Below are 11,620 nucleotides of genomic sequence, written 5' to 3'. Positions count from 1 at the left end.
ATGTGTTATACAAAATTATTTCGAAGGTGCTAGCCAACAAACTGAAGAAGATTCTGCCAAAAGTAATAAGTGAATTGCAAAACGCATTTGTCCCTAGAAGGCTCATAACTGACAATGTTCTTGTCGCCTTTAAAACAATGCATTCCATTGATCAATGGATGAAGGGAAAGGAAGGGCTAATGGCTATAAAACTCGACATGAGCAAGGTTTATGATAGAGTGGAGTGGTCCTATTTGGAGGCAATAATGCAAAGAATGAGATTCCAAGAAAAATGGATTTCGTTGGTGATGATGTGTGTGACGACGGTGACCTACTCAATCTTAGTTAATAGGGAACCAAGGGGTGCTATTACTCCTTCAAGGGGGCTACGACAAGGGGACCCAATTTCCTCATATTTATTCCTCCTGTGCGTCGAAGGGTTATTGGCAATGATAAGGAGGAAAGAAAGGAATGGTAGCATAAGGGGTATCTCGATCAGGAGAGGGGCACCCAAAATATCTCATCTTTTCTTTGCGAACGATAGTATTAATTTCTACAGAGCTACGGTTGGGGATTGTACACAAGTCTCTGAGGTGTTGGCAGACTATGAGAAGGAATTGAGACAGAAGTTGAATAAAGAGAAAACCTTGCTTTTCTTTAATAAAAACACGAGTTCGGAAATCCAGAAGATGGCTGAGGAAACCTTTGGAGCATAGATTGTCCAACAGCATGAGAAGTATCTTGGGCTTCCCCTGATGATGGGTCGAAGCAAAAAAGAAAGCTTTTAATTGGATAAAGGATCAAGCAAACCGTAAAATTGTTGTTTGGAAAAGTAAGCTATTGTCCAATGCAGGTAGAGAAATTCTGATAAAGGCAGTGGCGCAAGCGACTCCCACTTACACAATAAGCTGCTTTAAGCTCTCGAACTCGCTTTGCTCGAATCTAAATTCATTGATGGGAAGATTCTGGTGGGGTCAAAAGGTAAATAAAAGAAAGCTAGCTTGGATTTCGTGGGAGAAGCTTTGTACCCTAAAGATCAAAGGCAGGATGGGGTTTAGGGATTTAAAGGCTTTCAATTTGGCGTTATTGGCAAAACAGGGATGACGAATCTAGAAAAATCCAGACTCTTTAGTTCATAAAGTTTTCAAAGCGAAGTATTTCACAGAGACTTCTTTTATGGAGGCTCAAATGGGGAAAAGGCCATCCTACATTTGGAGGAGCATCTTGTCTGCTAGGGAGGTAATTAAAATGGGATCTAGGTGGGTGATTGGTAATGGAAGGAGGGTGCATATGGAACGAAAAATGGATTCCTATCGCAGATACGTATAAGGTGATAAGCCCGAAAGTCCAGATTAGTAAGGAGGTGAGATGGTATCGTGTCTGTTGGATGAAGAGAGTAGAGGATGGAATGTCGATCTCATCAAAACTACATTTTTACCTTATGAAGCAGAAGTGATTCTTGGAATCCCAATAAGCCCCGTGGCCCCAGAAGACTCTCAAGTATGGACAAAAACCCCCAATGGAACATTTACAGTCAATAGTGTGTACAAAGTTGCATATAAGTCGCTCAAGGAAGCCAGTAAGGTGAACAGTAATTTTGGATGCTCTAACAACTCCAAAATGCAAGCTCTATGGAAAGCCATTTGGAATCTAAAGAGTCAAAGTAAAATTAAGCACTTCGTTTGGAGAGCGTGTAGGAACATCTTGCCTACTAAGCAATGCTTAAAGCAGCGAAAGGTTATTACAGTTGATAAGTGCAACTTGTGCGGTAAAAGGGAGACCATAGGACACACACTTTGGAGCTACAAAACCGCAAGGGACACTTGGGAAGCACTAAAAGTAAAGGATGCTAATCAGACCCTACCTTTGGAAGAGTTTTCGCAACTACAGCGTGGAGTCTTTGGAACAATAGGAATGCTATTAGACAAGTGGACAAGGCAAACAGGGGAGAGTGATAGCAATGGAAGCTCAGAGGTACGTTGAAGAATTTCGAGCACACATACCTAGTGACCCCCCAAAGATCAATCCACCTCCTAAGAAATGGTCTCCTCCACCACTCAATTGGTATAAAGTCAACATGGATAGCGCGGTGTTCAAGGACCAAGGGAGTATAGGAGTGGGAGTGGTCATTAGAAATGACCGAGGGGAGGTAATGGGAGCAATGAGTAAGAAAATTCACCTTCCATTGGGAGCAATTGAGGTCGAAGCAAAGGCTATGAAAGAAAGCATACTACTAGCGTGGGATCTGGGTCTAAAAAACATAATTATAGAAGGTGATTCTCTGGCAGTGGTTCAAGCTCTTAGTGGCATAACCGCCCCTGCTATTTCTATTCAAAAGGTAATCGAATGCATCACTTGGTGTTTAAAGAGGTTCGACATTTGGAAAATCTCTAATTCGAGAAGAAGCAGCAATACAACTACACACTTAATGGCTAAAAAAGCCAGCTCAATCTTAGAAAATGTTATATGGGTGGAGGACACTCCCCCACCTATTGCTGATTAGCTATTGTATGATGTAATGTCTATGGACCTTTGTCCTAGTTAATGAAATGAAGTTAGTGAGTTTTTCATCAAAAAAAAAAAAAAAATACACGACTTCTATCATTTTATGTGTGTCCCTAGCCCAATGTTGCAGCCTTGCAACAGGGGCTAAAGTTTTAGGTACTTTCGGAATATGAAGAAATGGTGTTTCATCTTCTTACATTCATGATGGATCCCACCATAAATTTAATGAATGGATCACACCATGAATTTAATGAATGAACTCTAGTTATCATGAATGTGAGATGAGAGAGTATCATTCTTCGTATTCCAGAAGTATCTAAGAATTACTCAACTTTTGAACTCATTTTATTTCTATCCAAAAAAAAAAAAAAAAATTGAACTCATAAAATTTCCAAAGGCTAATATAAGATGGAGTTTGTTAAAATTTGGGTTGTACTAGATAAAATTCTTTCGCTTTTTTAACCATTGTAGTTCTGCTTTCTGGCGCTTTGAATTTTTTAATTTATTTAACTTTAATCATGTAACCGTTTGTCCGTTTATGCCTAAAACACCTAAATATTTGATAAAACGGCTAAAAGAGATGTGGTATCATGAAATTTGATGATTGTAGGTTATATATCATGTCATGGAACACAATCATCAGTGGGTGCGCACAAAATAGGATGATGGCTTTTCATTACTCTCTTTTTTTTTTTTTTTTTGGGTGGTAATAAGGGATTTAATGTAAAACTAAGGAGCAGGAACAAGTTACTGTAGAATTATCCATTACAAAACAACCCCAAGCCACTGCGGGGGTGTTGCAAAATACAACAATTTATGGGATCTAGGACTTCCCTAAGCTAGCAAGAGCATCCGTACACCTATTAGCTTCTCTAAATGCATGTTGGGTCTACATATTAGGTATTCTCCACAAGAAATATCTGCAATCATCCGCCAAAGGCAACAAACATGAATGAATATCAATAGAGTTGCTTAGAAATGAGACCACAATCAAAACGTCTAATTCAACAATAATATGAGATCGGTAATCTTGTGAATTGGACTTATGTCATGAGCATGGACAAGAGATTACTAACTGCCACATTGATATGAACTTACCTTGTTTTAATTTAGTTATCTTTTGCATTCACAGAGAACAAAGTTTCTCTTCAAACTAGTTAGTTTAGAGAGAAACTTCTCACATATTTCATTTTTGGGTCTGAATTTTGAAAATCTAACTGTTGAATTTTAATGTTCCTTATGTTCTTAACATGCATATCAAATTTCGTTTAAATCGGATGTTATTTACTATTCGATCGATAAACTTATTTTTTATGTACAATTTTAAATCACAAAAACTTGAAATTAATTTTAACATTTGTTTAATGATAAAGTAATTGATATGTGATCTTCATGAAATTTTGCAAACATAAAGGATAATAAGAACATGCAATCCAACGGTTAGATTTTCAAAATTTACATACTAGCACATACTATCCTTCAATTGATCTGTGATCTTTGATACATTTTTCCTAAAAACTAGCACATACTAAATCCAACAGTTTACTCTATTTCAAATCCTAAATTTTAGTTTTTTAAAAATTTCTTCTTGTATAACCTCACTAATAGATAAATTCAAATTGAAAAATTACATTAAACTCAAAATAAATAAAAAGTGCCTCATCACACGTGCTATTATATATATATATATATATATATGTATGTATGTATGTATGTATGTATGTATTTGCTCTTTAGTAGTTCACATTACATATCGATCTGAGGTATTGAGGTTTAGTTTTGCTTCACATTTAAGAGAAGGTATTTGGTATCAAATGATACTGTGTCAACGGTATTAAAATTCAATAAGTGTAAAATATGTTAGCAAAAAATAACTAATCCACTAACAAATGAAAGACATGTGTTAGTGGGTAATTATTTTTACACATATGTCTTTCGTTTATTGGATTTTGATACGAATGACGTGATGTCATTTGATATAAAATACCTTTTCTATGTTTAGTTTGAAGTAAATTTCTATGTAAATTCCTGATATAGGTGCACATCTCTTTACACATGGACAAGAACATGCAAGTGACATGGGTCAAAGATGAATGGTGATAAGTCATCTCCTTCGATTGTTTTAGAATGGAACAACATCTTCTGGGAGAAGAGGAGGTAAAATTTTGTAGCTCAAGGATAAAGATTATAGTTATCTATTCAATAATTTAGAGAAGATACACCACATCTCAATTTCCAGTTACATTTGTTGTGGAAAGGACTTTGGTCAAAGTGATCAACACTAGACCACTTTGATCAATGTAGCAATGATGTGCATCTTCTGTTTCCTTGTGACCTCTCATATGTTGATTACATGCAGCAGTAATGGGACACACTGGATAAGCAAATGCAATCGTTGCACCATGAATGGCTCCAAAAGAGAATCATGAAGATGAAGACATACCATTATTAAAGGATGGGTTTGAATCTTATAATATATACATGTCACATTGTATAACGTAGCCTTGTCATGTCAACATTGTGCCACACATTATAGTGTCGAATCCAAGCCAACTAATTATGTGCATTTTGAGCGATGCATACACAAAATTGACTACATTTTTTTACAAAAATTGAGTTTTTTTTTTTTTTTAATACAAGATAGAATTTCTATTCTAGTCTAATTTAAGTGTATAAATATGTAAAGTTTCCTTTTGAAAACTTGAATCCGACGCTTGCCCCTAATATCCCATAAGCATTTATATTTGTGAAATGATTACCGTACCAAAGATACGCAGTGGAATAACAATTGAGTTAACAAGCTTGTATTGATTTTTTTTTTTTTTTTCCCTATCACTAATAATGTACTACCACAAGAGCAGGTATCAATTTTTTTCGTATTTCTAGACTTTCTCGTGCATTCTATGCTACCCCCAACAACATTGTTGACCAATATACTTGGATAGACATGATTATTTAAATATATAAAAATAAATAAATAAAAAATTGATAGACATTGACCCTTTTTGGCTCCCCCTTCATATTTTTCTCATTTATTCTAATTTGTGGCCTGTTTATTTATTTATGATGAAAGGGAATATTTAAATTAAATATGGTTTTCAAAATTCAAAGCCTAATGTTTATTTATTTCAGACTTTGAATTTTGAATTAAATATAATTAGAAGTAAAATTGGCCGATGATCAAAATTTAGAGTCTACTTCTTCGGATTTTTGCTTTAAATCAAGACACTAATCAATTTTTGATGTAGGCAAAAATTGAATCGCAACTCTCTTATTCAACTATAAAAAACTTTACTAGTTGAAAATATTAAAATAATTCTTAAACTTTATGATTTAATTTCACCATTTGAAAACTATATAGTTTACTTTGAAGCCACCCATTTTATGTTTAAAATAAAATAAAATGAAACTACCCCTAAAATATAGGGTTTATAATGTAATTTGCAATTACCCATTAGCCCAATAAAAAAATAAAAATTCGCTCCTTCCCAATGAAAAATCCTGTTCTTATCGAGAGACTTGAGTTGTAAAACAGATTCACCAATACAACCGAACTGAAGAGACAGTTGATAATGGAGGCAGAAGCAGAACGAAGCTCAACTTCCAGCGAAGACATCAGCGTCTCCTCCTACGATTCCAGCCTCGTGAAAAACCCCAATTCCGAAGAAGAACAAAGAGAAGAAGAAGAACAGAGTGACTGTAATGATTACGAAGATGTTCATCAAGCTAAGCGTCGCAAATATGTGGCAGTGTTCAGAGACAGCGACGATGAAGATCGAATCAGCGATTTATCGAACTCGATCATCCTCAGTATCCTCGCGTTCTTGCCCACGAAAGACGCTATCAAAACCGGCGTTTTGTCGAAAAGATGGGTTCAGCTCTGGACCTCTGTTCCTTCTCTCAGTTTCAGCGACGCTGGTTATTTCAATAACACTAAAGTTTTCGCCTCTAATGTGGATAGTGCTTTGCTCCTACACAGTGCTCCGAAGCTCTCGAATTTCTTGCTCGAATTCTGGTACAATTCACAGCTTAAGACTCGAGTCGATGACTGGGTTCGTTTCGCCACAGCTGCGAAGGTAGACCAACTCAGTCTTAAATTATCATCGAATTATTATAAGAATTCTGAGGCATATGTATTGCCTCAGGATCTTTATGCCAATGAATTTGTTTCTGAATTCGAATTTTGTTTCTGCAAAATTTTCCCAACTGGGGTTGTGAATTGGAGTTCACTCAAGCGATTGTGCATTGGGTACACGGCTTTGCCCGAAGAGGCGATAACGAAAGTGCTGATGGGTAGTCCTAAACTTGAATACTTGGAGTTGTGTAATTGTTGTCAGGTTAAACAGTTGAGCATAGTTTCTGATAGTCTGAGGAAATTGGTAGTAAAAGACCATTTGCGACATTCGTATTTCCCTGCAGTGCAATTGGAAATTGTAGCTCCGAAGATTGAGTCACTGGAAATTCTGGGGAACTTTGATAGAAATAAGTGTCGGATCAAAGACGTGTCGGCATTGGTTGAGGCTAAGCTCGATTTCCACATGTCTATGGGTTGTAGATGTAAAAAGGAAGATGCTTGTAAGGAGTATCAAGACATTGTGAGGGGACTTCTTGAGAGTGTGCATCATGTCAAAGAGCTTACTGTTGGCCCATGGTGTCTCATGGTTGGTTTTTCTTGATAGCTCTCTCTGTTGTTTATTTATTTACTTCCTTTCGATCGTTCGTCTTATGCAAAAATACATGTTTAAAATTGATTGCTAATGTTGATATCAATTTGCGGAGGCATGAATGTATCAAAATTATAGCTTTTTATTGTTGGTATACATATAGTGTTCTTTTTCACTTACTATACACATCTGAACATGATATCTTGTCTCTTTGAGCCTGATTTGATTGATTTAGGGTCTGTTTATTTTTAACTTAATGACATAGAAAAACCATTTTGACATAGTAACAAACAGATGCAATAACAAAATTGAAGATCAGAAAATAAAAGGATAGATGGCCAAAGAGTACAACGCCTATGCTTTGATGATTTGGGTGTTTTGGACTGTTGTCGTTGGGATCTTGTGGCAGGTGTGGGTGGTTTGAAGGTTGGGTTTAAGGGTGAACTGCCAGGTGTGGTTGTTGTGACGGCGTTTGGAATTTTTGATTTGTTATGGCTTTGGTTGTGATCAATGGTGATGCATGAAAAATCACGTATGGGATTTATTGACATTTATCTAAGTTTGTGTTCTGCAAAACATTATAGCTAAATTGTTCGCTGGCAATATATTTAACTTAAAGCACATGGTCGTATTCACTTTACCTCATTGCAGTCTGCTTCTTGCTTTGATGGACCTAGGTTCTATCTATAATGTCAGTGAAACATCGGCCTTTTCCATCTTTGAAGTGCAAACGTTTAACGGTGAAAACAAGCATGAAGAAATGGGACTTCCTTGGCATTGCAAGCCTGCTTCAAAGTTCGCCATATGTTGAGACATTGGTTATGGACATCAAATCCCACGACAACTCAGGGTCAGAGGTATGTTTTTCTTGGACCAATTTACTTATCAAAAAATGTTTTTCTTGGACCAATTTCCAGAGTTTCATATCAATTATAGTTTGATGAAGGATTACTCCCAGTTCTTTATCTTTTTTAGTTCAATGTGTCAAACTATTTTTGGAGTCACCTCAAGGAGCTTGGAGCCTTGGTCCCCTTTAATTTCTTGGCTTAAAGAGTTAATGTTGGTTTTCAATCTTTCTAAAGTGGCCATTCTGTGGATTTTTTTACTCAAAACCCTCTCATTTGATAATTTTCTTATACAACAATGATGTCAATAGTAGATTTTTGGAAATCAGTTTGCATGCATAAGAGGACATTCATTGTTTAAGTTACTGTCCAGAACTCCATAACAACATGACAAAATATCATCATCTAAACTGAACTTCAAAACAGATGTGGTTCAAGTCATAGTCCAGTAGTAGTGACTAGTGACATCATTTGAGGTGTTTGATGTTTGTAGTTCGAACCCTCCCTCCCCCCTCCCACACTATCTATCTATTAAATAAATAAATAAGGAACTTCAAAACAAACTAATGTACATATATTATGTAGTTTCTAGGAAGACGCTACTTCCACACTCGCAAGTTTGATGAAGTGAGCCATTGGAAATCAAAGAAAATCCATTTCAAGTCTTTGCTGCAATACCTCAAAACAGTCAAGATTTCTGGTTTTGTAGAAAGGTTGTTCCACAGAAAGGAAGTATTCATTTCAGTAGTACAATTTCTGCTCAAGAATGCAAAGGTGCTGGAAAAGATGGTTATCAGTGAAGCATTGGTAATGCAAAACCAGAATATGGTACATGAATTTCGACAAATGGCTCAAAAGTTGATTAGCTTCCCCAAATCCTCTCCTCAAGTAATGGTCATGTCATGTTCCCATATCAGTAAAATCATATAAAGTTATTCTAGCCTTTAAAACTATTGGATTGTCACAAATATATAGTAGTTGTACAGATTACAGGTTCAAAGAACTTAAATCTTGCTAAGAACTTGATTCAACTTCCGTTGCTTTGTATTTATGTCTCCTTAGTGATATGAAGCTTGTCTTTGGATATATTCATGGTTGTCGGTGGTTATTTGCTTATCAAGTTTTTAATTTGATTCTAATCACGCAGTTTCAAACTTTTCTAATATCCTTCGGTTCTTTTTTAATTGAATCACATATTTTTCCCATATGCCTCACTTGTGCACAAGTGGTTTATCACTAGCGCATTGATCCAGCAAAGAAATGCAAAGAAGAAATGGAATGGATTGCTTCTGTCTTATAATTGTGGGGAAAAAATTTTGTTATATGTTTGAGGAATTTTCATATTAGCCAGTTTAACTTGTGGAGGTTCTGTGTATTCAATTCTTTCGGGATCAACTGCACTCCCAATATTTACAAACAAGTGTCCCCTTTGAAAGATACACAAGTTTTAAGGAAATGCACTTATTGTGGGGTATTTACCCTTCTATTATCAGTTCTCAAGTGGTAGGAAAGAAGAGAGAAAGACACCATGATATTGGAAAGAGAAAATTATAAATATGTCATATCATTTGTCATTAGATGCTGACAACCATCTTTTCTAATTATTGGGGAATCTATTTTTGTCCGATAACTCATTCTTTGTGGACTTATATGCTTCAGTTGTTTGGGATCGATTGGGTCATGCCAAGTTCAGTAGCGGACTTATTATTTTGTTGGCACCATTGGCTTGGGAAGCATAGCTCCAATATTTGGAATTTAGTTCAAGACTGTTTAATGTAGACTATTTGGATTGAACGAAATCGGCATTCTTTTGAGGAAAGGGGAAAACAATGGCTCAGTTTTTAGATTTGTGCTAACAGGCCCTCTTTGATTGGTCTCGGTGTTGGGGTCTTTCGGATTGTTTTACCCTTATGGAATTCATTTTGTCTATTAGTTTTTCTTAGTGGCTGCTTGTGTCTTTTTGTTCACTACCATGAACCCTTTGTATTTTCATGTTTTTCCCTTATTAATAATATTTTCTTCTTACTTGTCAAAAAAAAAAAAAAAATTATCTCTTTGAAAACTAATTATCATTAAATGATTTTATCTTATCTTACCCTGAAATTATTCTAGACATTTAAGGTAAATTAGTTTATTTTATTTTTATGTATTTTGCTTTGTATTCAATTGATGTGAAAATTTCTACCATTAATTTGACTGTAGGTGAATTTGTCCTTGCTTATAAAGGTTGAGATCTTCGGCTGATTCTATTGTGAAGTAAAAACGCAACAGTAACTTTGATAAAATAAAAAAATAAAAAAAAGTATTCTGGACATTTTATAACTTTATAACTTTATTCTGGAAAAGTTAATTGAATCTCAATGAAAATCTCTTGAAAATTTTGTTTACTAATAATGACCAAAATATAAGCGAAATTAATGTAAAAATTTCACAAACAGACAACAATTACATTAATAACAGTTAGATGATAATAAAATAATACAACAAAAAGATAATGATGAAAATAATTTTAATAATTTTCAAACATATAATATTTCCAACCATTTTTGAAGAACATAAAGAATGGAAATATTTTTTTAAAGATATATCTTATACTAACTAATTAGAGGTCAGGCTTTGATGCAATGGCAAGTACAAAAATTAGTCTCTTCAAAAAATTAGGTGTAAGGCTACCACCATGTTTAACCCCAACTCGGTAAAGTAGGAGTTTTGTATTACATACAAATGGTATATATTATATTTCTACTAAGAAATTAAAAAGACTTCACTTATCATTGTATACATTTTAGAGTCACTCTTTGTATTTTGTCTCAAATATGTACAAGTTCTTCTATGGATACACGATATTCAAAATATTATTGGATACAACAAAATTTTATGACATTTTCGTAATAAACTAAAGTGTCAGCTCACTTTAAGTCAAATAAAATAATTATAGTTGAACCCACCATAATTGGAAAATTATGAAAATATTTAGAGGGTTTTGAGTTTGAAAATGCTATTTTTTTTTTTTTTTTCATTATAAACCCATTCTGTTGTTATTCATAATTAAGCAACAAGGCACAAATTTTTCATAACTTACTAAGTGACAAATTACGATTGAAACAACATTATTTTCATACAAGCTCACCAATTATGAAATATTTTACTAGTACATTTATTTATTGCTTATTTTTTTTTATGAGAAGGTAAATTTGTCCTGATCATATATAAGTCCCATAAGTGCACATACCAATGCCCAATAGAGTCATTAAACGACCCCATACAAATATTTGAAGGATAATTATATCAAAAATAAGAAAATCCTCTTGCAAAGTGATCCATTCTTTGCAAGCGCATCCAGTACGCACACTTCTCGGTGGGCTGTGTTGTATTATCCCAGATAGTTTATATTCAAATAATATTAGTTAAAATCCCTCAACAAACGCGGTCGTTGTAGTATAGTGGTAAGTATTCCCGCCTGTCACGCGGGTGACCCGGGTTCGATCCCCGGCAACGGCGTCTCATTTTGAAATTGGGTTTTAAAACACCAAAAGCAATTTGAAGTTTTAACGCCGACATAATATAATCGCCGTAACAAGTCTCCCATTTTATTTTTTTGTTTTTTCAAAAACTAAAACGTTCCAT

The 11,620-nt window shown here is 34.9% G+C and overlaps 1 protein-coding gene and 1 non-coding gene across 2 annotated transcripts; both read left to right on the top strand.

Moving 5' to 3' along the window:
• The first annotated feature begins 5,964 nt into the window (after positions 1-5,964).
• Positions 5,965-9,079, top strand: LOC115988649 (putative F-box protein At1g49610). Its single transcript, XM_031112235.1, has 3 exons — positions 5,965-7,145; positions 7,826-8,005; positions 8,579-9,079. The coding sequence occupies exons 1-3, from the start codon at positions 6,057-6,059 to the stop codon at positions 8,921-8,923; spliced, it is 1,614 nt and encodes a 537-aa protein (XP_030968095.1). The 5' UTR covers positions 5,965-6,056; the 3' UTR covers positions 8,924-9,079.
• Positions 9,080-11,422: 2,343 nt separating this feature from the next.
• TRNAD-GUC lies at positions 11,423-11,494 on the top strand. Its single transcript has one exon. It is a non-coding gene; the product is annotated as a tRNA-Asp (tRNA).
• Positions 11,495-11,620: the final 126 nt, after the last annotated feature.

The sequence above is a fragment of the Quercus lobata genome, chromosome 5 (genome assembly GCF_001633185.2).
Source record: "Quercus lobata isolate SW786 chromosome 5, ValleyOak3.0 Primary Assembly, whole genome shotgun sequence".
Classification (NCBI taxonomy): domain Eukaryota; kingdom Viridiplantae; phylum Streptophyta; class Magnoliopsida; order Fagales; family Fagaceae; genus Quercus; species Quercus lobata.
Note: the sequence above shows the minus strand (reverse complement) of the source record. Positions and strands in the feature narration are given on the sequence as shown.

What these genes read in the sequence shown, in the direction of transcription:
- LOC115988649 (XM_031112235.1), top strand. Translation starts at nt 6,057, where the DNA reads ATGGAGGCAGAAGCAGAACGAAGCTCAACTTCCAGCGAAGACATCAGC. An exon ending in TTGGCCCATGGTGTCTCATG is followed by an intron (nt 7,146 to 7,825) that starts GTTGGTTTTTCT and finishes TGATGGACCTAG; the next exon opens with GTTCTATCTATAATGTCAGT. An exon ending in ACGACAACTCAGGGTCAGAG is followed by an intron (nt 8,006 to 8,578) that starts GTATGTTTTTCT and finishes TATATTATGTAG; the next exon opens with TTTCTAGGAAGACGCTACTT.